General features: G+C 38.8%; 2 protein-coding genes across 2 annotated transcripts; both read right to left on the bottom strand.

The window, feature by feature from the left end:
* Window positions 1-373: 373 nt before the first annotated feature.
* Window positions 374-2268, bottom strand: LOC113528424 (uncharacterized). Its single transcript, XM_026916958.3, has 4 exons — window positions 2103-2268; window positions 1564-1905; window positions 984-1126; window positions 374-669 (listed from the first exon to the last, which is right to left on the bottom strand). The coding sequence occupies exons 1-4, from the start codon at window positions 2164-2166 to the stop codon at window positions 583-585; spliced, it is 636 nt and encodes a 211-aa protein (XP_026772759.2). The 5' UTR covers window positions 2167-2268; the 3' UTR covers window positions 374-582.
* A 14590-nt stretch (window positions 2269-16858) lies between these two features.
* On the bottom strand, window positions 16859-26911 carry zgc:163143 (uncharacterized protein LOC795946 homolog). The gene is made up of 10 exons (XM_034309691.2): window positions 26812-26911; window positions 25164-25298; window positions 24875-24968; window positions 24670-24705; window positions 23902-23949; window positions 23480-23713; window positions 22669-22775; window positions 22294-22459; window positions 21695-21776; window positions 16859-17083 (listed from the first exon to the last, which is right to left on the bottom strand). The coding sequence occupies exons 2-10, from the start codon at window positions 25172-25174 to the stop codon at window positions 17058-17060; spliced, it is 804 nt and encodes a 267-aa protein (XP_034165582.1). The 5' UTR covers window positions 25175-25298; window positions 26812-26911; the 3' UTR covers window positions 16859-17057.
* Between the last annotated feature and the right edge of the window lie 708 nt (window positions 26912-27619).

Genomic DNA, 27619 nt, shown 5'->3' with positions numbered 1-27619 from the left:
CATACCTGCCATGTCAAGTATAACCTCAGATTAGAGTTATGCTTCTTGCATAACTCTACAGTGTAATATTACTGTATTGTCTATTGCATTCCAATTCATTCCAACCTGCCAACCCTTACCAAAAAAGGGTAAAGGTGGTACAGAAATCCTTCAGATGTAAAGCACTGCCTTTGGTGATGACAGCTTGAGTAAGCCTGTTGTGTATCAGTGGATAAAGAATTTCTAAGTTGGCTGAGAATGATATTTGTTCAGAGCAACCTTCATCATCAACAAAAGATTAAATACACACATTTAAAAAGGGTGAGTCATTATCTAATGAACTGCACCCAGTAATTGGTTTTAATGTAAAAAAAAAAAAAAAGTGAGATTTAGGCTGCACTACCACATTATATTTTATTTCAGTTACAATATTACACATATGACAGTAAACAAAAAAAAGCCACAGTAATTGAATACATATTACACCATCTGACAATTTGAATGCAAAAATAGCAGGGAAGCTTAAAAGCATTCTTGAGTATTTCAGTAAAGACAATATTAACAACCCTTAAAATTTTAAACAAAGGGGGAAAAAAGATCATCTTATTTTCGCACACGGTGCATATCCTCATAGACTGGGTTATATTCCCTTGAAGCATCATCTGCCTGATTCGCACACAGGGCCTTCACCTATAAACAAAAACAAGTGTAACCTTTGAGCTGACTCAATTTTCTTTTTCATCTTGCACGCTACAGCAAACCACAGGCACCACACGTCAGTAACTTGTTGGGAAATGCAGAGCTTTGCATGACAAATGGAATTACCACAAACATGTAAGCACAGACAAGGAAGCGGATGCTGACACACAACATGCACACACACACACACACACATATATATATATATATATATATATATATATATATATATATATATATAATTTTATAATGACAATACAAGACCAGTCCATCCAAACTGCTGCAGACTGATCTGTTCCACCTACCTTGGGTGCTAACACCCACATCACCAGGAAACACACTACAAGCATAGTGCATGCAGTCAGGGCAAAGACCAGCACCAGTGGCTCAGACATGCCAGATGACCCTTTTCCAGTTGATTTTTCAGAGAGTATGGTCTTATCCACATCTACAAAACCCACATATCGGTTAGAACCTTTATTATTATTACATTATTTACTTAATATCTAGGTTATATGTAACCCATGAAACCAATATGACAACAAAAATGTGGGCTAGCTGGCGATCCTCATTGCTCAATTTAGGAAACTCTGATTTAGAATAAGGACAACTACGAACTATATGGATTTCCTTGTGTTCATATGTGAATTTGTACTTTGCTTACTAAATTAAAATAATTCCCATTTAATTATGCTGCACAAGACAAATCTTGACAATAACCACACATTTGTATCACACTTTTTTTCTTTGTCTAACAAAAAATGGTGTGAGACAAAGAATTAATTATACACTGTTATTTAGCATTACAGCATTCAGTAGTGTTGCAAGTGCTGTCAGCATCAATAGTGCCTAAAATATATAGTTTAAAGACAGATGCATGCTTACCATTCACAAACAGGAGAATGCTGCAGCCTTCTTCTTCCTCATCTACATTTTTTTCCAAATTAAATTTTCTATACAGGCCTATGTACAGTCCAGTGTCGTTCAGCTGCAGGTCCCTAATCCTCACAGTTAGTTTGTGCATGGTGCCACTGATCTTCACTCTTTCAGTGTACTCCTCACCGAGACTAAAGTTGTTAGTATGTCCGTCATAGGCCAACACTACATGCTTTTTTGGGAGTCTGGCATATAGTGATAAATGATCATTTTTATTGTCCTTTGTGTTGCACTCCATGGTTAAATTGTCCCCCTTTTTCATCTTTACAAATCCATTCTCCCTCTCAGAGGCTGTGTAAAGACAGGAGAATGTATTACGCCTTCTCAAAAACAAAACAAGCAAAAACACACACTATTGCTCATTACAATACAGTGTCATATAAGGTTACCATTTTTTAACCATGTCCAACGAAAATATATAGTTTGTGAAAATGTGCTAATAAATCATGAAAATAGTGAAAGACAATGAGAGAAAATGCTGCTGTCACCTGCTCCTAGAACGGTGTAGACAGCCAGAAGAGCAGTAAAGCGCAAAGTCAGAGCTGTCATCATGGCTACATCAGCAAAACTACATCAACTCCTTACAGCGTGCTGCTTCTTGTAGACATAACAGGAAATAACGCCGACTTTAGTATGAGGCGTGGAAAAGGCAAATGTGCTGACGCTGGCAAAACTATATCTCAAAGGTGCAACTGATGCACATTCACTGATGATGCCCTCCAAACCTTACAGAAGAGAAATTTCACACTTCTGTGTTACGGATGAGGAAGTGTATTTACCCAGTGAGCACACATACATCTGGAAGACGTCTGTTAAAGATCTGGACATCTGGAGAAGTTCGTGTTCTACTTCAAACGTCTTGTTTAGGTCTTATGAACCGAAATCAGAAGCACACTACGAACGAAGGGCAGAGTGACATCTGGTGGTGTACAAAAATTATAGCAGTCTGAAAAGCGAGGGGTAAATATGGTATTTACATTCACTGTATTCACTAGTAGGAACACCTGTACCATAAATGATTATATGATTAACAGGAAAAGAAATGCATACACTTACAGTGGGCTGGCTTGAGTATTTCAGGAACGGCTGACCTAATGGGATTTTCACACACAATCACACAATTTTCACAACAATCTCTAGAGTTTACACAGAATGGTGTACACCCACAGAACCGTCGCTCACTCACTGTTTTGTATTTTTCCACATCATTTTCTGTGAACTCTAGAGATTGCTGTGTGTGGAAATTCCAGGAGATCAGCAGTTTATGAAATACTCAAACCACCCCATCTGTACAAACATCCATGCCATAATCAGACTCACAGAGATCACACTTTTTCTTCATTCTGATGTTTGATGTGAACTATAATTGAAGTGCTTGACCTGTACCTGCCGTATGATGGACTGAGTAGACACCTGCATGAATGAGTAAACTAACCACAGTTACAGATGGTAACCTTTATTAGAATAGTGGTGGGGAAATATCCCTGATGTCACAAGATAGCATTTTATTACTGTGCATAACTGTACAAAAAAAACAAAAAAAACCACTAGAGACAAAGAGCCCTGGCTTTCACAGGTAGGTTGTGTATTTATTAGGACTGTATTTTGAGATTTTCAAATCATACTCAAAAATCTGCATTAATGCCTTTAAATGTTACTATTCCTTGTTTATTTTGCACCAATAATAATAATAATAATAATAATAATAATAATAATAATAGGCAAGCACCAAAGGTGCATAGGCACCTTATTATTATTATTCTGCTACTTCTTCTTCTGGCTAGGGTGGCTATGGCAGCCCATAGAACCATCTGGTTAAAAAGTTGTGAAATTTGGCACACTGATTGGGGAAGGTCTATGGAACATTCTGACAAAATTTGGGCCAAGTGCTGCCAACACTTTAGTGCCACCTTCGGGTCAAATTTGGAAGTATGTTGCAGATAAATCACAGGGATCAGCCCGTTAGCCCAGAGAGAGCGCATAAAGGCTGTTGATGCCCTTTTGATGGTTCACTGGGGCGAAGTACTTACTGTAAAGTACTATAAGAAAGGAGAGCCCCTATCTGGGGATACATGGTGCCTACAGCCCTCCCTTGGTCTGAGGGTGGAACTGAGTGGAGCTCTCAGAGCACCAACCTGCAGTGCAATCCACAGTGAGCACAAGGTTGTGCAGGAGTCAAAGTTGGTTGAAGTTGTCCATAGTCCATCACAGTCCAGTTTTGCTCCTTAAATTCCTAGTACACAGTCCTCCTTCTCCATTCAAGGTTGGGAATTTAATTCAATTCAATTTTATTTGTATAGTGCTTTTAACAATAGACATTGTCACCAAGCAGATTTACAGAAATATATAAATCCAGGATATACATTTTAAATTATTGAATTTATCGCTAATGAGCAAGCCAGAGGCGACGGTGGCAAGGAAAAACTACCTGAGATGATATGAGGAAGAAACCTTGAGAGGAACCAGGCTCAAAAGGGAACCCATCCTCATAGTAAAAAAAACTACTGCGATTATAAATAATTCACTTCTATAACTGTACACTGTATGGTCAAAAAGTACAATTGTGTAACCAGGAAAATTCATTATAATTTTCACAAGTCTATTTTGTTGAAGTTATCAGCTGTTCACTGATGGAGACCTGAGTGCAAAACTGCTTGTGGGAATCGCAGTCCTAAGCCATCGTTAAAAAAAAAACAAAAAAACTGTTCGTATCAATTGAAGTCCAAAGTCATCTTCATGATTTCTAAGTGGTACCATCCACAGTAATGTATCTTTAGGCATGTGGGGCCATCCTCAGCAGCTGCAAGTGATGAGACCTCCAACCAGAAGTAGTGCAACAGGATAGATCAAGCAGGTCCGGAGAGCAGAAGGGGTCAAGATCACTGGTATCACAGGAGTAGCATGTGTAGCAGCACATGAACAGTTCATGATGGGCTATAAACATGTCTGGGCAAGTTACAACTATAAATGTCTGGGCAGTTATGTGGTAGTAACCCTATTGTAACCCAGGTTAAATAATGAGCAATTAGGACATAGAAAGGAATAAGAGAATTTAATCCGTATTTACTCAAAAGTATCACATACCACAGTGGAAGCATATCAACCTGTAATTTACCTGCAGTGGTTGATTGGTTTAAGCTTCAATTAAGTTAACAAGCAACTCAACCAATTAGAGCTACCCATTGCCCTGCCCTGCTCTTCTTGTGCACGGAGAGAGAGGTGCGCGGGAAGACGGAGACAGAGAATTGAGGAAGATAGACATAATCCAAACGCTGGGAATTTAACTAGAAAAATATAGATTTAAACCTTTTGAAACTGTGTAGAAACAGTTTAAAACTTGTTGAAACCCCATTAATATCATATGACTCAGCGTTTGCAGAGTTGATTAAACATGGCAGAATCATATTTCTACTAGGTGAGTCAGTTTAACATTGTTAGCTTTAAAAGTATATAATAACACACAAAACAGCTTTCATTCGACAGAATAACATTTTATTTAAGTAGATTCAGTGTTTTATTTCTTTTCACATTTTGTTTCCCTTCTTCGCGAACGGGAACTTTTTTTTCCCCTTTGATGGCAAGCCACCCAACACAGTCAAAAGAGAACACAAAAGAGGGACAGCGAACCTAGAGGACAGGACATTTCCCTTTTCCAACCTCTCAATCACCTTGTTTCACAAAAGTACGAACTTTCCTTTACAGAGATTTATCTCACTCTTTCTCTGGAGTGGATCGAGATATTGCTGTTTATAAAGGAAACCTGACTCTCTGGTTGTTTATGGTTTTCCATGACAACTGTGATTATTGAGATCTTGGGATTTTGGGAAAAGATTTATTTTCTTTTCTTGAGTCAATCTTTGACATGAATGCTGGTAATGCATATAGTATTAGAAACGGTGCACCTTGGTTAATTGTTGAGTCAGTTTGTACTGTTGTATTGTCTATGTCATTCTTTTATATGTTTCATGTCATGTATGTTAGTTCATTCAATTTATGCTGCAAATTAATAATAGTTAAGTTTAAAGAAGTCCCAGAGTGTGTCTGTTATTTCTCAGCAAAACCTGCTGCCTCCCTGTCGAGTTTAGTAATCTTCTGGTTTCCCCTGGTCCACTAACGAGTGCCTGCCTCATGCATGCTACTGACACGAATAAGGGCTAAAAATACAAAGAAAACTTCTGGTGAAATGGGAAAGATCAGAAGAAGGATTAATTGTTCTTTGATGGAAATGAAGAAGTATATCATCAGGCCTGTAACAGAGGAAGTTAGTACCATTGTTAGTACATTTAAATACATATAGTCATGTGGCAACAGACTAATTGTGTACTAATGAGCTGGCTATATGAAATTAGGATAACAGCTGAATTTAAAATAAAATAATGTCTAGTCCGGTCTAGACTTGGGTGAATGTGTCATGTGAGGGTAACTTTCAAGTATTACATGAAAGTGTTATGGTTTTTATGTTAAAGGAAATGTTAAGGTGCTATTTTCTACAGGGAGAGGGTTTCCTTTCAGTTTTAAAGACAAGTGTGAAAATGCGTAATCTTTTGGTGGTTTGATAGCACTGACTCTTCAAATGCTCTTAAGACTCATGCATACTATGCATACTAAGGCACATCAGTAATTCTTACTCTTCTAAATGAGACACTTGAGCTTATTCTAGTTTCCTGTGAAACTGGAATTGTCATAGTTAGGTCATGAACCTCGCTCTTGAGTGGCACGCTTTTTTAGTGGCAAGTGTTTTTGACCATCTTTCTCACTGCTTGGATGTTCTTTGCAGTCCTTGGTCATCACCCTGGGCTCTTGGAACTGTATCCTTGAGCAGGGGTTAGTTCAAAGAAATCCATCATTAGATGTTCAAAAAGTGTTTCCAGTGTGGGATGTGCCCTCTGCAGAATGTTAGGAACTTTGCCAGTGTTCATTTGTACACATGTGATACATTTGTTAGAAAATAGTGTTGCAAAAGTTGAAAATACGGGTGTATATCAGTGTCTATTACTAGTGCCAAATATGGAAATGCTGTTTTTGGAATAGCTACTCTGTTCTTATCGTCCAGCCACGTTCACGTGATTGGGTCCATTCTGCAATTTGCTTTCCACAGTTTCAGTTCTTGTTCAGTAATGGCTTGCTGCACAAGAGACAAATCATTGTGGGTAGTCAGAGAGACTGACTGTATCATCTGCAGAGTGTGTGCATCAGAAGACTGTGCAGTCTGTTTAGCTGTCAAATCAGCCAAAGCATTCCCTTGTGAAATGGGGTCAGTGTCACGTGTGTGAGCCTTGCACTTACATACAGAAATGGATTTGGGAAGCTGAACAGCCTCTAACAAACTTATTCAATTCAATTCAATTTTATTTATGAGCTAAATCTGATAATGGTTGAGAGATCTCAGTATAATCATGTATCCATGCACAACAGTAATTTAACATGGCAATGAGAGACATTTTTTGTGAATGGCTTGGGTACTTTGGAAATGGAAATAATTCTGTCTGGATCGACTTGTCTACCTTCATTAGAAATGACATGTCCCAAATATTTGACAGACTGTTTAACCAGTTGTAACTTGTTACCTGCACACTTATGGCAATTTTCAGCAAGAAACAATAGCAACGCCTCAGGTATCCTGATGTCAGTTCAATTCACGGAGCTCAGGGAGCAGGATCAACTTATCCTGCTCTGCTATGGTGAGTCCCATTCACTCTTTTTCTCAGCAGTCATTTACTATACCTGAGAATACAGCACTCTGAGGGTGTTTCTGTTTTGGCAGCGCTCATTGACTCCAGGTCAGCTGGCAACTTCATCGACCAGGAGACTTTGAAAAAACTCCACATTATCACTGAACCTTTGCAAGACCCATTGCAAACAACCTCTCACCCTTCAAGTCAGCAGGCTCCACCAGGAACTAATCTCTTTCCACATCATCGTTACTACTATGCATGCTCTAACACGGGGATTTCCGAGGATGCAGTTACATGATCCTCAAATTTCCTGGGCAAGGAAATCACTCACTGGTTCTACTATTATCATCACCAATGCCTACGAGTGCCTCAGCTAATGCTGGCATCTACTACTGTGGAAAGCCCAGAGGACCACATATCTTTTGAAATACCACCCAAATACCAAGAACTAAGTGAAGTCTTCAGTGAAGCTAAAGCCAGCGGGCTACCAACACATCGCCCTTATGACTGTGCCATTGAGCCCCTTCCAGGTGCAACCCCTCCCCACAACCGAATTTACCCACTTTTGGAACAACAGGCCATTGGGGAATATATCCAAGAAACTCTGCAGCAAGGGTACATCTTCCCATGGATGTCAACTGCCTCAACTGGCTTCTTTTTTTGTAGAGAAGGGGTGAGGTCTCAGGCTATGCATCATTTACCAAGGTTTAAATCAAGTCACTGTAAAGTATTGTTATCCTCTGCCACTGGTACCCACATCCCTAGAACAATTGCATCAGCTACAATATTCACTAAGCTTGACCTCAGGAGTGCATATAATCTGATACAGATCCGGGAGGGAGATGAATGGAAGACGGCCTTTATCACCACCTCTGGCCACTATGAATATTGCATCATGCCATATGGGCTCTCTTGCTTCCCCTCGGTTTTTCAGTGACTTATAAATGATGTCTTGGGGGACATGCTAGGAAAGTTCTTCACTGCTTACATTGATGATCCTAATCTACTCTCCTTCCCTTGAAACACACGTCAGCCATGTCTGCCAAGGCCTTGAGAGCCTGTTAGAAAACCAGCTGTATGTCCACGGAGAGAAATGTGAATTTCACAAACAAAGGAATGTATTCCTCAAGTACATCATCAGCCCTGAAGGGGTAACCATGGACCAAGCTAGTCAGCCATCACTGAATGGCCCACACCTAAAATGGTCAAGGACCTGCAAAGGTTTCTGGGGTTTGCCCTTTTACCGACATTTTATCAGAGGTTTCAGCTCCATAGCTAACCCACGTACATCGCTCCTCAAGAAAAGAGCCAAAAGACTTGACTGGAATGAAGCAGCAGAACAGGCACTTAACAAACTTAAAACCACCTTCACCACTGCCCATTCACAGTGGAGATAGTTGCATCTGATACAGGTGTTGGTACCATCCTGTCACAGAGATTGTTACATTGGGTTTCTCCCCCAAAGTTCAAGGGTGGGCAAGGAGGAGCCGGGAACCAAGTGAACTCCAACGTAAAGTTTAATCACAAACATAACACAAACGTCTCCAGCCACTCCTTTATCACTCTCTCCCACTGAATAGACAACTCAGTGCCTGGCGTACATCCTCACAACCTGGCCCTTCCCTCCTTGTCGTCGTCACACTCCTCCATGCCCAGATTCTGTCATATGGTCCTCGGCTAGCCGGGAAGCTCCTGGACCTCCTGGCAGATGGCTATGGCTGCTCCCCTTTTCAGGCAGACGGCAGCCGCACCCCCGCCTCCTGGTGGACGGCAGCAGTTCCTCCCGCAGTGGTGAGGGCTCTCCGACACTGCGTCCCTCCTCCCTCCCGGGATTCAGCACCAATGTAACAAAGTCCAAGGGTGGGCATAGAGGAGGCAGGAATCGAGTTGTCTAATCAGTGGGAGAGAGTGATAAAGGAGTGGTTACACCCAAACTTCACCCAGTGGCATTTTTCTCCAGAAAGTTATGCTCCGCAGAGCAGAATTATGACATAGGCAACCGTGAGCTACTAGCTGGCTTTAGAGGAGTGGCATAACTGGCTGGAGAGAGCCATTATCTGTTCACAATATTTATGGATCACAAGAACCTTGAGTATCTCAAGGCTGCCAAATGTCTAAATCCACGTCAAGGCCGATGGGCCCTGTTTTTTGCCTGTCGTTTTACCCTGTCCTACAGGCCTGGACCCCAAAAAAACAAAAGAATCTTTCTCACACCTCCACACTACCAGCCCCATAAGGAACAGCAACGAACACATCCTTTCACCTTCAGTTTCATAAGAGCAATTCCCTGGGACTTACATCTCACACGCCTCACCAGAGCAGATTCCGTAATCATGCCCACCCAGCAAGACGTTCGTGCCCGCCACCTTACATGGTAGGTTCATCACATGGGCACACACCACCATAGCCATGGGCCACCCAGGTACCCAGCGACCCTACCATCTGATACGGGACAAATACTGGTGGCCAAATATATTAGTAGATGTTCAGCGTTTTGTCTCATTATGCACCACGTGCCAAAGCCAAGGTCCTCTGTGCCCTACCATCTGGTAAGCTTTTGCCCCTTCCCACGCCACAATGGCCTTGGTCTCAACTGGCAGTAGACTTTATCACTGACCTTCCAGAATCACAGAATAACACAGTCATATTAGTTGTCACAAACCATTTCTCCAAATCTCTATGCCCCATTCCTCTACCCAGCTTACCTACAGCCTTTGCCACAGCAGAATTACTGTTTAACCATGTGTTTCGATATTTTGGAATCCCGGAGGACATAGTCAGTGATCAAGGCAGTCAATTCACTTCATGAGTCTGGTCAAGCTTTATGTAAAAGCTGGGAGTAACCCTAAGCCTGACATCAGGTTACCACCCACAGACTAATGGTCAAGTAGAGAGGGCAAACCAGGAAATAGGTCGCTCTCTCCATACATTCTGTGCTGAAAATCAAAGTGATTGGGCTCTGCTCCTTCCATGGGCAGAATACGCCCAAAACTCATTAAGACACTCAGCAACGCAACTAACAACGTTTCAGTGTGTGCTTGGTTATCAACCTTCCATCTTCCCCCGGAATGACTCCCCAGCCATTGATGAGTGGTTTAAGGACCACTAGCCCCTAGGGGGGAGACCGCAGCCTACAAGTATGGCCACCATGGACTATGCCTCAGCAGTTTTTAGAAAGAATGATTAAAACAAAACACTGTGTACATATTTACCTTTTGGGCTGAGGGGTTTGTTCAAAATTTGAAAAAAACAAAAAGAAAAGAAAGGAAAATTGGTCACCAGGTGGCGCTGTCACATTTTACATGCATGTTAATTGTTTGATATAATGTAGTTTTTCCAGAGAAACACAAGGATCTGAGGCTGTATCTGTGCAACTATTTGAGGAATTGTGATAAAAGTTTATATGTGCTATTGTAATCATACATGCTTATAGTTTTTCTGACTTTTTCACAGTCCTCCTAGACCATTTAACCAATCTTCACCAAATTTCACACAGATCATCAGAGCATGCTGGCAAAAAAAACTTCTTGATATCTCAAACCGTTTCCCTATAATGCATCTTCAAAGTTGACATAAGTGCTGCATAGTGTTTTATGCAATATCTTGGCAACACTACTGCCTAGTGCACTGAAACTTCATATGGAAAATCTAATGCTTGCTTAGCTCCTCAGTTTGCCTCTGTTGTACTTGGGGTTTGCTCCCCCAGTCCAAAGACGTGTTGTAGGCTGATGTCTGTAGTTGTCTGTTTTGTGTGAATGTGTGTGCGACTGTGCCCTGCGATGGGTAGGCACCCCATCTAGGGTGTCCCCCACCTCGTGCCCAAAGACCCCTGGAATAGGCTCCAGGTTGCCCTGCAAGTAGGATAAGCCGCATAGAAAATTTTTGTAGGTATTATTATTTATTAATTAATTTTTTTTGTCCAAGTGGAGACAGCTAAAAAAAAATAGGTCAAAATAATAAACAAAATTTCCTCTAATTATACAAATGAGATAACAGACCTGTTCAAAGAAAAAGAAACAAAAATACAGTATCTTCCTTCACTCCCTGTCTAAACTTGAAACAGGAGAAAAGGTTAAATACAACTGCATGAATTCCTAATGACCACTCATAATTATGCACATTTTTACTTGAAAATCCCTAATTTAGATTGAGCTGTCCACTCACTGTGCACTTTTTCCCCCTCTTTTTACAACTTAGTACATCTACTAAGAGGGTTGCAGTTAAATACTAAGTTCCAAACTCAAACTCATAACTCAGACGTTTAAAACTCTATACAACTTAACAGTAAATCTCAATATTTACTGACAGTCCTTTGATCCTTTTCAAAATATCCTACTTGAGCAGATCAAGAAATATTTTCACTTACTAAATTTATGGCTCTGTCACTCAGTGGGCTATTCGCTGAAGTTCAGGAGAGTGTCTCAGTTGTTGAGAAAAATCTCACTCTTCTCCAATTTGAAGTTGCGCATGCCTTCGATCTTTAGTTCAGATGGTCACCTCCACGGAGATGTTGGAGCTCACCCAGGGACGCCAAGAATATATGGTGGAAATTCACCTGTAAAATGAAAGATCTCCTCCAATGCTTGAATATGATCAAGCAAATATTTTATTAATCACAAAAGTACTTTTCAAAAGCATTTTCATTCATATTCTGAGCCACTTAAAGGGAGAGAGAACAGACAGTCAGTCAATGCCTCTAAAGCTGGAGTCGAAACAGTACATCTGGTTAATGCAAACAACACACAAAGGAGTAACATTGCTATTGACAGCATTGTGATATATTTCTCATAGTGTGCCTCACCTAAGTTTACAAATTAACTTTAATGAAATTTAATGGAAGGGAATGATATTGCCAAATTATTTATTAGACATTAACTCAAAATGATATACTGGACTTACTGCCTTATTATTTGTCCAAATTATGCTCCCCCCAAATGAAATTTAATTATTTAGAACTTCAGTTTATGCCACGCCTTCCTGCAATGACTCTTGACCACAATTCAGTCACCAAACTTTAGAGAGTGTAGAGGCAAAGGAATATCTCCCCTGCTATTTGTTCTGAGCTCATGTCATTACTTTTATTAGATATAGCTTGATGCCTAGTTCTCACAACAGAGGAGGTTTGCTTTGAGAAAAAAAGAGTTCCACTCTGATATATTTACCCCAATCATCTGCTGCTAAAACTGATTTCAACCATGGGCCTAGCGCTTGCCACTGCCCCAAACGTTTTTCCACAGAGAGATGAGGCACTGAATCTTCCACTAAGAAAAAGATTTCTGCTCCAAAGTCAAAGAAACGGAGACAGCACAGAATCGACCATCATAGTAAATGTTAGAAAGAGAAATCGTTTCTGTCAAAGGTCCAGGGAACCATTTTGTCTCAAAAAGTGGGTCTACCTGCCCTGGGAAGAAGTAGGAGGTGCAACGCAAAAATTCCCCAAAAAATTTTCCCAATCAGCAAATTTTTCAGCAGAATAGTTTTCGCCTTTCACTTTAATAGTGGTCATGTCCCAAGAGTAGAAACTACTATAAGCGGATATAAGACAATATCCGGTGAAGCTAGATTTAGTCCAGTATTAGAGGATTCATTTGATGCATTGAGTCTTCCAAGCAAATCTTTAATCAATGGATTTAGCGGACATACATGAGAAATTAAAAAAAAAAAAACAAACACGCGAAATAGTTTTAGTGCCTAGTTTAACTGGTAATGCTGAGGATGCCCTGACTGTAATGACTCAATCTGAAGCTGCTGTCAAGCCCAAACCAGTGTGTATTAAAAGCAGCTCTCAAACGAGCAAATTTCACTGTGTGGCTGTAAGTAATGACAGTATGTAAGGTTGCGTGACTGTGTGTCTGAGGTGGTAGTCTGCAACACCGGGGCACCACAGGGCTTGGTGCTCTCCCTGTTCCTCTTCACACTGTACACCTCGGACTTCAGTTAGAACACCAACACCTGCCACCTCCAAAAGTTCTCAGATGATACAGCCGTTGTTGGATGTGTATCTGATGGGAATGAACAGGAATACAGGGAGGTCATCAAGGACTTTGTTGACTGGTGTGTGTGTAACCACTTGCACCTGAACACCAGTAAGACGAAGGAGAAGGTGATAGACTTCCAGAGAATGAGAACACCGCACCACATACCAGTGAACATCCAGGGCTTGGACATTGAGCTGGTGGATAGGTTCAAATACCTAGGTGTCCACCTAAACAATAGACTGGACTGGCTGGATAACACTGATGCTCTGTACAAGAAGGGCCAGAGTCGCCTCCACCTGCTGAGGAGACTAGGGTCCTTTGGTGTGTGCAGGACATTATTAAGGACATTTTACGACACTGTGGTGGCCTCCGCAATTCTGTACGCTGTAGTTTGCTGGGTGGGAGGCAGTGCAGAGCGGGACAGGAAGAGACTGAACAAGCTGGTTAGGAGAGCCAGCTCTGTCCTGGGCTGCCCACTGGACTCTGTGGAGGTGGTGGGTGAGAGGAGGATGTTAGCCAAGCTGACATCTATTATGAACAACACCTCTCACCCCCTGTATGGGACTGTGGAGACCCTGTGTAGCTCTTTCAGCAGCAGACTGCTACACCCCCAGTGTAAGAGGGAGTGCTACTGCAGGTCATTCATACCAGTGGCTGTCAGACTTTACAACACCGCATTACTGTAACGTTCAAATGTGCAATAATTTATAAATTTATATAATTTTATTTCTTACAACACTGCATTACTGTGATATTCATCTGTGCAATATTTTTATAAATGTTATATAATTTTATATAATTTTATTTCTTTTATTATTCCTAAGGGTGCATATATAGTTATAGTTTTAACTTTTCTTTCTTCCTTCCTTTTCTTTCTTCCTGCACTTTAACTGTCTGTGAGCTGCTGTGATAAGTGAATTTCAATCAATAAAGATCTTATCTTATCTTATCTTATCTTATCTTATCTTATCTTATCGTAACACTTTCCCAGTTTCGGTTATGGAATGCGGAAGTCGGAGGCAGACTTGCAACAACTCAAAGGCTCTTTATTCGTTATCTTTTACTTTCGCTTTTCAGCTGTGTTTTATTTTATAACTGGACGCACACACGGCTCTGCACTGGTTAACTTTCTCTTTCCAGGCGCTCTTCTCGGCATTCACTAAATTCCAGGGGTTTCATTACCACGACGTAAAATGGGCGTTTCTGGAGGTGTTGGGAAAACGTCCCCTTTCCAAAAAAAAAAAAAAAAAAAGAGGTCACGCAACACCTGCGATCAGGACAGGTATCTGAAGTTGCTGTGTATGTAATATAAAAGGTATTTGACACGAAACCCCTGCGATCAGGACAGGTATCTGAAGTTATAACAGTATGAATGTAATCTGACACGAAACTCCTGCGATCAGAAGAGGTATTTGAAGTAAATGGCTTTTCCAAAACTGCATATGATCGGTGACCTATGCAGATTCTCAAATAGGCCACGCCTGCCTGATGACGCAGTTTCGATTACGCTGTTCTGAAACCCCTGGAAAAAAGTGAATCCCGTTATAAGTCAATATAAGTCAATGGGCTGAGGTGAGGCAAGCCTCCGCTGTAACTTTACCTGCGGGTGTCGCTGTTGGGCAGTGTTACTTTATAAAAACGAGTGACTTTTATACTTTTAATGTCATTTTTTGTAATATTTGCGTCGTTTTATTTTTGCAATATTGATTATTTTCTCATCCAATTTTTTTGAGGAGACACTGCCTCCCTTGCCTCCTCGGAGGAAACGCCCCTGAGATATATACATACATACATACATACATACATATATATATAGTATGTAGTAGTATATGTATAAGTAGGTAGGTAGGTAGGTAGGTTGATTTAAGGACAGGATGTCAAAATTAAGAAATTAGGACCATGTTTTTCTGTAGTCAGATGATCCCTCAGGTCACTAATGAGGCATTTCAGCTTTCCCGTATATACTGTTCCACAGTAACAGATATAATTATATATAATAATTACAGATATATAAAACCAGAGGCCAATACAATCTGCATGTTCTATCCTAAATGGGTGGTTTTCTATAAAGTACAAGTTGAACTTTGCTTTTCTTTAAAGAAGAGCAGTGTGTTGAATTGCTGCAGCAGAGAAAAAGTCTCTATAATGTCTCATCGCAGCTATATCATGACAGGACAAACAGGGACGAGGTACGATAAGAAACAGATGATGAATTACAGATTCCAGGCGTATCTAGCTAATATAGCATGGAAACTCTCTGTTCATCAAGTTTATTTACTATTATGACCATCTGAAACTATTTCATGCTTTCCAGTCGAAGAGCTACAAACCTGTACTGCATTGTTGTGTACCCAGTATGGCAGAACTACTAATTTTCTTTAGGATCTTCATCGTACAACCTGATATAAAGAACACATTATAGCACATTTGTTATAGAATTCTTATTGAGATCATCTCATACAGTGTGACGTAATAATTGTAAAAGACTGCTGGAATTGCAGAGTGTAATGTTTGACTTGCTCCAACTATACAATACATAATACAGATTCCATCTGCATTATAGGAGCAAATATTTCATCTTCGAGATCAACACCTTTCATCTTCGAAAATAGTTGGAATCATCTAAACCACAATACACTTTCACTGTTTCTCTGGTGTAAACACACTCAGTATCAACAAGGTAATGATACAAAGTCGCTTCTGCTAGAAATGTGGATTTAAAAGCTAGCTAAATTGGAATGCTTTGAAAAAAAGAGTTGTTTGATCCTGCTGAATTCAGCCAAGTGAAAATGCTTCAGAAATGCTATCACTGACAATTCCCAAATGTGCCACTTGTAAGGGATCTGAAAGTGCATGATCAAAAGTCTAAAGAGTTTCTGTGACTGGATACTACAGGTAACTTCTGTGTAACTTCTGTGTACAGGTAACTATGCGTACTTCCAAATCCCACCACCTTCTGCACTACATGTGATGTGTCTGATCTGATGTATTGCCTCTTTAGGTGAACGTTGAGAGCTGACTGGCATATGTGAGCTGGGATTTTACTTTCATTCTTTACTGACTTAGCCAATGCCATTACTCATTCATTTACTATTTCTTCACTTAAATGCTTAATTACAAGGTAGAATTATATTTCTTAGAATTTCTAAAGAATTTCAGCTACACTTAGGCAAGGAAGAACAATCACTCATATTATTACAAAATTTTGTCCTTTTTAGAAAATAAATGAGCTTTTTGGGTGGCGGACGAGTTGGTTCTTATTGGCAAGTTGAGGCAAATGATTTGACTGACTGAAAAAAGCCTGATTTCCCATCACTACTACACACATTAGCCAAGGAGAGATCTAGCTCACAGTAGAATGTTTTTACTAGGTGGATTAATTAGCATGCACTGTGAACAGACCGTCTGTCATCTATCAGGAACACATAGGTATGTAGAAACTAAAGTGTGGGCAAAATAAACCTGTGATTTGTCTTAGAGCAGGAACTACTGTCAGAGCTAATGTTAATAAACAACACCTTCTAATCAATCAGATTTGAGAATTCAACAGTTCTGATAATAAATATTTATTAGAATATTTCAATATTTTAAATAGTAATTAGCATTTCATTTATTCAGTCTGTATTATTTAGAATATTCTTTAAAACTGTGACAGTGTTATGAAATTCTATGTCATGATAGATATCACAATTCACTAAATATAGAAAAATAAAATTTTTGGCAATATCGACCAGGTTTACACTTTCACAGTTGACTTGATGAAATGGGCTTCTGCTCTGACTGTTCTTCTCTAACTAAGCAGACTAGATTGGGCACCTGCAAGAAAAATGTGACAAAAGAATGTGAAGTTACTACACAATGAAAATCAGGCATCAAAAGAAGTGCTGTACTGTGAAGGAAAAACTTCTGTAAACTTTCAGGCACAGGTTCTCTTTAGTCAGGTATAAAAAAAAAAAAAAAATACGATGTCACTTTGCTGCCAAAAGCTAAGCACAATATTTTAAACTATGAGAGCACAAGAACAAGGATTAATGCTTGGAAACTGACCTGTACATAGCCAGAAATGGCAGAAAGTACATGTTTATCAACAGAACAAGCAACTTCATATGTATAATTTTATTTTAAGTGAATATGAGATTATAATAGTCCATTATATTATAATAGTCCTATTCTCATTAGGTATATACACCGACCAGCCATAACATTATGACTACTGACAGGTGAAGTGAATAATATTGATTATCGTTACAATAGCACCTGTCAAGGGTTGAGATATATTAGGCGGCAAGTGACCAGTCGGTTCTCGAAGTTGATGTGTTGGAAACAGGAAAAATGGGCAAGCTTAAGGATTAGAGAGACTTTGAAAAGGGCCAAATTGTGGTGGCTAGATGACTGGGTCAGAGCATCTTTAAAACGGCAGGCCTTGTGGGGTGTTCCTGGTATGCAGTGGTTAGTACCTACCAAAAGTGGTCCAAGGAAGGACAACCGGTGAACTAGCGACAGGGTCATGGGCGCCCAAGGCTCACTGATGCGCGTGGGGAGTGAAGGCTAGTCCGCCTGGTCTGATCCCACAGAAGAGCTATTGTAGCATAAATTACTGAAAAGTTAAAGCTGGCTATGATAGAAAGGTGTCAGAACACACAGTGCATCGCAGCTTGCTGTGTATGGGGCTGTGTAGCCACAGACCTGTCAGAGTGCCCATGCTGACCTCTGTCCACTGCCAAAAGTGCCTACAATGGACAGGTGAGCATCAGAACTGGACCACGGAGAAATGGAAGAAGGTGGCCTGGTCCGATAAATCACATTTTCTTTTACATCATGTGGAAGGCCGGGTGCGTGTGCATCGTTTACCTGGGGAAGAGATGGCACCAGCATGCACTATGGGAAGAACGCAAGCTGGCAGAGGCAGTGTGATGCTCTGGGCAATGTTCTGCTGGGAAACTTTGGGTCCTGGCATTCATGTGGATGCTATTTTGACACATACCACCTAGCTAAACATTGTTGCAGACCAGGTACGCCCCTTCATGGCAACAGTATTCCCTAATGGAAGTGACCTCTTTCGGCAGGATAATGCACCCTGCCACACTGTAAAAATTGTTCAGGAATGGTTCGAGGAACATGACAAAGAGTTCAAGGTGTTGACTTGGCCTCCAAATTCCCCAGATCTCAAACCAATCGAACATCTGTGGGGTGTGCTGGATATCAAGTCCGATCCATGGAGGCCCCACCTCACAACTTACAGGACTTAAAGGATCTGCTGTTAATGTCTTTGTGCCAGATACCACAGCACACCTTCAGGGATCTAGTGGAGTCCATGCTTCGACGGGTCAGGGATGTTTTGGCAGCAAAAGGGGGACCAACACGATATTAGGCAGTTGGTTTTAATGTTATGGCTGATCGGTGTACCTACACTTTTTAATGTTTACCCAGTTAAATTAATTATGTAGACAAGACATAGAAATAACTAGCTTGCACACCTTTTAAGAATGCCTTTCAAGAAAATCTTACTGTGTACTTCAGGAACGCTCATTTGGATGTTAGTATCTGAAATTACTGTTTATGTATTTATGGTAGCATTCTGTTAATTTCTTAACTAATGAGGTAGAGGCCCCTCCAAAAGTATTGGAACGGCAGTATTTTTGTACATACATAAATTTATATATATATTTGGCTATACACTGAAAATATTTGGATTTGAGATCAAAAGGTGAATATGAGATGATAGATCAGAATTTCAGCTTTCATTTCTTGGTATTTACATTCTAGATGTAAATGGAAGTAAAAGCTTAGAACATGGAACCTTTTGTTTAAACCCATACATTATTCAAGTGATCAAAAATATTGGAACATGTGACTAACAGGTGTTTCTTGTTGCTCAGGTGTGCACTATTAGATTTATTGCTTAAATAATTAATAGCTCTGAATGTCTACTCTTGGTTTGGGTCCTGGGTTTTTTGTCCATGGCCAGAAAAAAGCCATTTTGAAGCTGAGAAAAGAAGGAAAAATCAATCAGAGCCATTGCACAAGCTTTGGGCATAGCCAATATAACAAAATGTCCTGAACAAGAAGGAAACCACTAGTTTACTAACAACCAGACATTGAACAGGTTAGCCAAGGAAAATGGCCCAAAACACATTGCCAACACAATAAAGGACTTCATCAAAAAATTGGAAGGTTTAAGACTAGCCAAGTCAATCACCAGACCTTAATCCTATTAAGCACCTTCACCTCCTGAAGAGGAGACTAGAGGGAGAAACCCCCAAAACAAATAACAACTGAAACAAGCTATAGTACAAGCTTGAAAAAGCATCATGAAAGAAGAATGCAACAGTTTGGTGATGTCAGATGTCAAATGCAATAATATTTGGTTGCATTTGGGATATGCAACCAAATATTAAGTGTTACTTACTTTAAGATTATCCGTTCCAATACTTTTGCTCACCAAAAATTGGGTATTCTGCTATAAAATGTGCAAACAGTGATAGTTGTTCAAGAGTCCCTTGTTTGTCCTGAACAGTTAAACTGCCTGCTGTTCTTCAGAAAAATCCTTCAGGTCCCACAAATTCTTTGGTTTTCCAGCATTTTTGTGTATTTGAACCCTTTCCAACAATGACTGTATGATTTTGAGATCCATCTTTTCACACTGAGGACAACTGAGGGACTCATATGCAACTATTACAGAAGGTTCAAATGCTCACTGATGCTCCAGAAGGAAAAACCATGCATTAAGATCCGGGAGTGAAAACGTTTTGAAGATCAGGGTAAATTGAACTTATTTTGTCTTCTGGGAAACATGTAACTATCTTCTGTAGCCTCCGAAGGGCAGTACTAAATGAAAAAAATATGATATTTAGGCAAAATAAGAAAAATGTACACATCTCCATTCTGTTCAAAAGTTTTCAGGCAGTTTAACTGTTCAGGACAAACAAGGGACTCATGAACAACTATCACTAAACAAAAAAACAGCTGTGGATCATTCAGGTAACAACACAGTATTAAGAATCAAGTGCATGTAAACTTTTGAACGGGGTCATTTTTATAAATTCAACTATTATTTTCTCTTGTGGACTATATGTAAACATCTTTTATGTGAAATATCTTATTCAGGTCAGCACTAAATAAATAATAACATGCATTTTGTATGATCCCTCTTATTTTGGTAAAATAATTAACATTTTGCCGATTCTGAAAGGGGGATGTAAACTTTTGAGCTCAACTGTATATATTAATGACAATATCTTTCATGGTAGTCTGATATATTTTTATTTGATGAATAAAAATCATTCATTCATTCGTCTTCAGTAACCACTTTATCAAGGTGAAGTTTGTGATTGATCCAGAGCCTATCCCAGGAACACTGGGCATGAGACGGGAATACACCACTGCAGAACATCATACACACATATATTCACACAGCCATTCACGCATTTGGACAATTTAGCATAGCCAATTCAAACTATATGCTTGTTTTAGGAGGTGGGAAGGAACAGGACAATGAGCAGGAAACCCATGCAGACACAGGGAAACCATGCAAAATTCAGACAGTAACCTTAGCTAATGATCAAATGCAATATTTTTTGGAGCGGTGAGGCGGCAGTGCTACCTGCTTCACCACCGTGCCGCCCTCTAAGTAAAAATCATCATCGTCATTATTATTATTATTATTATTATTATTATTATTATTAATAGTAATAATAATAATAATAATTTTTATGCAACATGTGATTATTGTAATTATGTTGTGTTTGTAAAAAGCAGTTCTTTGCATTTTTAACTGCTATTTTGTGTAGTTAAACCTTGAGAGAGCCTTTGCTCTCTCAAAGATTAAGTTAAATATATAACAATATAATAGAATTTTCATTATATTATTATATAGAGCAACACCACAATATTGTAAATAACTTACATTAATACTAATGATCTGGTTCAATTTTTTTTATTTTTGCATGAGTGATCAGGGTGTTTTCAAAGTTCCCTTCACCCCAGCCCTACTCTGACAAAAAGCTGGAAAAGGCAATAGTTAAACCAAAACTGGCATTCTGAAGGTAATTTCTATAAATTGATTAGTGAACATAATATAATTCAGACTATTCATAACAAAATTCAGACTATGTGTAAACAAGAATTTGCACAATTCTTTTGCTTTCTTATGAAGAATACCAAATAAAGACACAGTAATAGGATATTTTGAGCATTAGCTATTTTTGCACAGCCACAGTCATCTTTACACCACGTTGTCTATGAAAAAGGGGAACATCATAATACAGAAGCATGACAAATTATAGATAAAAGCAGATGCTCTGTAAAGCTGTATGTATTTTGCTGGCATTGTTTGGGTCTACTTTTCCCCACTTGTATGTAATACTGCTGGCCCAAAATTTTGAAAAAATAAATAATTGACTTTAATGACATTCAGCTGCTACTCACTGTAACACTTGGAGGTATTTCGATTGCTGGCATCAACAGGTGCAATGACAAAGGAACTCAGGCGAATATCAGACTCACTGTACTGTATGGGCCATTGAAAGGAGAGAGAAGAAACCAGACACATCCCAATAACACAGCATTTATAGTACAGCTAAAAATATTATATACAATATTAGAGAATAAAACTCCAAAGAAATACAAAACAGTCAAGACAAAATCCTTCAATTAAATTTTCTTCTAAAATATTCAAATCTATTCAATTCTTTATTAAATGTACTTGTTAAATTTTATTAAGTGTATAAATGTACAAGCAAGTCGAGAATTATTGGTAGACTTTATATGGGAGAACAACAGTAGCTGCTAATCAGTGTTTTAAAAAAAATAGCATTACCATTTTAACATACTGGTAAAGAAAAAAGACTTCTTTGCGTGCTGTGTTTAAACATAAGGTAAAGCTCTTTCATATATAATTTATTTTACTTGGCTAATTCCATTGCATTATTTCAAAGATTTCAATTAAACATGTTCTTCCACAGGCATAAGGTATATAAAAAGACCTGTAATGGAACCTGGCACTGTCAAATTTTCAGTTTACTCACAGGCAGTTCTCTGTATGAAGAGAAGGATGGAGGGCCATTACGGTACATGACTGTAAAGGGCTTCTTGCCGGTTGTGGGATGCTCTGTGCAACACAGCTGTAGACATGCAGCAGGCAGGTAGATGTGCCAGGTGTCTGCATATTTCTTTACCAGATCATATATCAGCCTGTTAAAAGATGGAAACTTACTCAATAAGAATAGATAATATAAGTTCCATCCCATTGTTTTCAGGAACGTGAACACTTCTGATTTAAAAAAAATGCGCTTTCAATTTCAGTCTTTCGTTGCTTAAATGGATCAAAATGGTCTGTCAGATGATGTTATCATGTACGTGTAAAAGGAGACATCAGTTACAGCATACTGCACCTCACTTACTTGTTCAGGAGAGACTCGGTGACCAGATCTAAGTATCCTGTTTGGCAGTGGTGTATAACCAGGAAGCTTGTGTTTATGTTTATTTGTTTTTCTAGTTCATTATTAATCTGAAAAATAAAAGAAATGGTTTGCAACAAAATATGTAATAAGACCATTATACAACTTAGATGGTACAGCATACACCAATCAGCCATAACATTAAAACCACTGACAAGTCAGAAGTGAATAACATTTATTATCTTGTTACAATGGCACCTCTCAAGGGGTGGGATACATTAGGCAGCAAGTGAACAGTCAGTTCTTGAAGTTGATGTATTGGAAGCAATAGTGCCTATGCCGACCCCTGTCCACTGCTGAAAGTGCCTACAATGGGCACATGAGCATCAGAACTGGACCATGGAGCAATGGAAGAAGGTGGCCTGGTCTGATGAATCACATATTCTTTTACATTCTTTGGACGGTCAGGTGTGTGTCACTTACCTGAGGAAAAAATGGCACTAATTTGGATGCTAATTTGACATGTACCACTTGCCTAAACATTGTTGCAGAAAGCACACCCCTTCATGGCTCCGGTATTCCCTAATTCTAGTGGCCTCTTTCAGCAGTATAATGCACCCTGCCACACTGAAAAAAATTGTTCTTGTGAAATCCATGCCTCGACGGGTCAGAGCTGTTTTGGAAGCACAATAGGGACCTACATGATATTAGGCAAGTGGTTTTAATGTTATGGCTGATCCGTGTATAATTGCAGAGGATTACGTGAAATTTTTTTTTTAAAAGTCACAAGAGATGATTGCCAAAGATTTCTTACCTCTATAAGAAGCTGTTTTGGAAATCGCGAGAGGACTGCCAGCGGGTATCCCAGCTGACGGATGACTTCTGCAAGAAACACCGCTGCATCTTGGATCATGTTGTGCGTCAGAGGAAAAGCCTCCACCCATTTGGAATAGTAGTCAGTAAGAGTCATAATATGTGTATGCCTGCGCGTTGTGATAGAGAATGGCCCCCTTATATCAAGACCAAGCCATTCCCATCTCTCGTTAATCTATAGGGAAGTTTAGAAACTTATACTGGCAGAACATTCTAAAAATGCGTGAAGTTAGAAACAGAAACAGCAATGTGTTGTCTAATAGTGATGATTTTAATCTTTTCTGATGATTTCTTTAAATATTTAAAGTATGTAAGAGACAGTTGCAGAGATAAATATCTAATGGCTTATATAATCAGTCTTACCTCTATAATATAGGGACTTGATTGTCCTCCATGAACTACATTTGGCATCTATATGTACAGTGAATGATTAGTCATCAAACTGATAACATTTTTTAATAATTTGCACTATGTTAATGGAAAAATCCACCCCGAATGACTTGAATATTTAGCTTCATAATTAACATGCGATCTTTAACTGCAGCCAAGATGTATTTTTATAGTAATATTCCAAATTGACATTCTTGGGTTAAACCTCCTTCAACATATTGGTCTATTTTCACTTTGGTTAACAGCTTCCTACATTTCCCACAATTGTGATTGTGGTGCCAGTGAAATTAGTCCTTGCTTCATCTCTATATAAAGAGAGCAATGCAGCAGCACTTTAGTTTGTCCAACTCTCTCATCTGTACACTCTGCACAAACAGGTAAAGTTTCAAAGGTGCAACATTCAAGCTAATATGGTCATCAATGCCACTGTGCTTATCACCTCACAGATTGCTAACTAGACGAGCTGAGTCTCTATTATAACTAAAAGCAACTGGGTTGTATATCTATATTGCATTCTGGAACTTATAGTCCAGTGTTTACTGCCTCCATTACTTGTATTCTGGATTTCTCATTAATAGGACATTGAACATCACAAGAACACATTTTTTTTTAGGAGATAACAGCAAAACAGGAGATAGCAATAAAATCACTAAGCACATCATAAATATTTCAGTGTAGACATTTTAATGTATTTTAGGGTGGAGTTTTCCTTTAAGCTTCATGAAAATCAATAAGACTTACACTATTTAAATCATCGTCTCCTTCCCAGCGAATACTCTAAAATAATAAAAAAAAGATTGAATATAAAAAAGAACAGCAGATTCACCACTTACATTTATCAAACAGCACATCTATTAAGCACAGCTGCTAATATGGACTATTTGATTTTCTATAGGATTTATTAATATACACCTAGCATACCAATTGGCACTACCAATTACAATACCCTAGGCAGACAGTAACCACTGTGAAAGAAACTGGGTATGGTCATTCGTCTTTCAAGTGAATCATCTTCTAGAGTTGTCCATGAAGCAAAGAGCCTAATCAAGTAAGAATAACAGTGTAAGGAGCAATCAGTGACATAGTAAATAACAATGTGTAAATATTTTAGAGAGACTGATATTTCAAACATTTACAGCACTGAGAAATGAGACTCCATGCACATTAATATCTGATATTTGATATATTAATGAACATGCCATTCCAATATACAATGCACACATAAAAACACAAACCTCCTATCCATCAGGTTTGGGCAAAAATGTGGCTGTTCTTGAGCAGTTTCTTTCAAGTGGGGTTTCTCTGATTTCTCAGTTGTGGCTTGTACATGCTTTGTAGGGACTGCAGACGGAGACTTGCAGCGTGATGATCTGCTTGGAGGGAGAGCAAGGACCAATTTGTCTATGGTTCCCTTCAACTGCACCAAAGTAATGCAGGAAATTAACCTCTTCATTAAATAAAAAGCTTGTTACAAAGTGACAGTTATACTTTCACAACATAAATGTCCATGTAATTAACTAAATCACCACTTAAAGATACCCTTCTGCTTCTGGGTTACATGTTTTCTAAAAGAGACCAAATGCATAATTTAAATTTGTTAAAAAGAACTAAGCACTCAACCACTTAATCATTCAAAATACAATAGTATGGGTGCAAGTAATTTTCAAATCTTTTTTTTTTTTTTTTTTTTCAAAATTTAAAAAAAAAAAAAAAAAAGAAGAAGAAGATATAATTAACCCATTTATTGACATCTGGTTTAACCAAGGATTTTTAAAATAATCTTTTCAGCAGGTTCAGTGAGCACCTTTACTTGTGGCTGTAGTCATTCAATACATCAGAGCAGATGACAGAGAGACACTCCTCACACTAAACCTAATACCTAATAGACGTGCACGTAGGAAAAGTATTTGAGCAGACCCTCCAACTCATAAATGCCACTTGACAAGTCAGACTCTCAAGTTTCTTAATTCCAGATTAAGAAGATTAAAATTAAATATTTATTAAGTTGTATCTCACTCTCTCTCAATCTCTCTCTCTCTACACACACACACACATACATACATATACACATATATACACACACACACACACACACATTATATATATATATATATATATATATATATATATATATATATATATATATATGAGAATGAGAGAGAGAGAGAGAGAGTTATAATTGTAAGTATAACGTAATAATATAATATAATATGATTTACAGTAATAAGCTTATAATAAGGTAATACGTTTTTTTTCTGTTTAAAAAAGTGCCATATGGGCTTATAGACCATAGTTCTCAATTACAATTAAAAGCTATACAATAAAACATCCTGCTCTAAATAAAACACAACTTCATACAAATCTATTTGAACTCATTAAGCTTTGATTTTGCTTGGGAATTGTCCATGCTTTTCACCCCACTCAGGATCGTTCAAACACTAGTACTCAAAAATACTGCTGTTTCTCTCGCGCTCCTACTTCTCCGGCAACTCAATGACATCACTATCAACATGGCGGCGCTCTGGGTGCAAAAATAAACAAGGAACAAAGAATTTTAGCGCATTTTAAGTTATTAATGCAATTTTTTAAATTTATAATAATGCATAATTTGCAAAATCACACAATACAGGAGGATAGCTGGACATCTGAAGTTTTGTTTGTTTGTTCTGCGCAATGTTTTAAGCGATATTAACGCTGCCATACCCTAATAAAATAGACAAAGTGCAAAACAGCCTTTTGTGGACGTTTTAAAAAGCTATTTGAGAGCCTCATAGAAGCCAAACATGCGCTTGGTTATTTTTCCCTACCTCAAATAGTTAACGTTGTGTAAACATTCTAAATGACAGGTGTTTACTCCTGAGTCCTAACGAATACACAACCTACCTGTGAAATCCAAGGCTCTTGTCCCTAGTGCTATTTTGTACAGTTATGCTCAGCAATAAAATGCTATCTCGCCTCGTCAACAATATTTCCCCACCGGTACTCTAACAAACGCTGTTCACCCTTCGCTGCAAAACCATGTCTAGGGGTGGAATCGGCGACTTTTTACGATTGCTATTGTTTTTGTTAACCACCAGATGTCAGTCTTCTTCTTCTTCTTCTTCTTCTTCTTCTTCTTCTGCTTCTTCTTCTTCGGTTTACTGGCGGGCTACAAACCAACGTTAGAGGTGCATGCCGCCACCTACTGTACCGGAGCCTGTAACAGCATAAAGACGTTATAATCTGGATATTAAACCTGTCACGTTTAAGTATTTAAATAAACCCCTTTGAACCTGTACTTGTTTGTCTTCTGTCTCTAACAGACCACCCTTCATTCTATCTCTTTCTACAGTGAACTTCCTTACAACCTATCAGCACATGTTCAACAATTTCCTTGCAATTGCAAATCTCATATTTATCTGACACTGTCTTTTTCATGGTGAATAAAGTACCATGGTGAATAAAGTACCAGAGTCCTGTATGTCCTAATCTTAACCTAGTAAATATAACATCTTCTTTCCTACATTTACCTCTATTATTTCTCACTCTGACAGACTTCTGAATTTTGTAATAGGCTCTACCTTTAGTGCCGTTATTCCAGATTTCCTGCCAAGATGTCATTATTCTGTGATGTATTAGTGATTTTGCTTCTGATCTCACAAAACAAATGTCTACAACATCATCATCATTTTTGTTTAATGCACTTTTAAGG

Source organism: Pangasianodon hypophthalmus, chromosome 13, assembly GCF_027358585.1.
Source record: "Pangasianodon hypophthalmus isolate fPanHyp1 chromosome 13, fPanHyp1.pri, whole genome shotgun sequence".
NCBI lineage: Eukaryota > Metazoa > Chordata > Actinopteri > Siluriformes > Pangasiidae > Pangasianodon > Pangasianodon hypophthalmus.
This window is presented reverse-complemented; position numbering and strand designations above follow the sequence as displayed.

Coding starts and splice junctions, on each gene's coding strand:
- LOC113528424 (XM_026916958.3), bottom strand. CDS start 2,166: ATGATGACAGCTCTGACTTTGCGCTTTACTGCTCTTCTGGCTGTCTAC. Junction 1,127..1,563: donor CATTCTCCTGTTTGTGAATG/GTAAGCATGCAT, acceptor TGGGTTTTGTAG/ATGTGGATAAGACCATACTC. Junction 670..983: donor TGTGGGTGTTAGCACCCAAG/GTAGGTGGAACA, acceptor TTTTGTTTATAG/GTGAAGGCCCTGTGTGCGAA.
- zgc:163143 (XM_034309691.2), bottom strand. Junction 24,706..24,874: donor GTGGTTACTGTCTGCCTAGG/GTATTGTAATTG, acceptor TTATTATTTTAG/AGTATTCGCTGGGAAGGAGA. Junction 22,776..23,479: donor CAAAACAGCTTCTTATAGAG/GTAAGAAATCTT, acceptor TTTATTTTTCAG/ATTAATAATGAACTAGAAAA.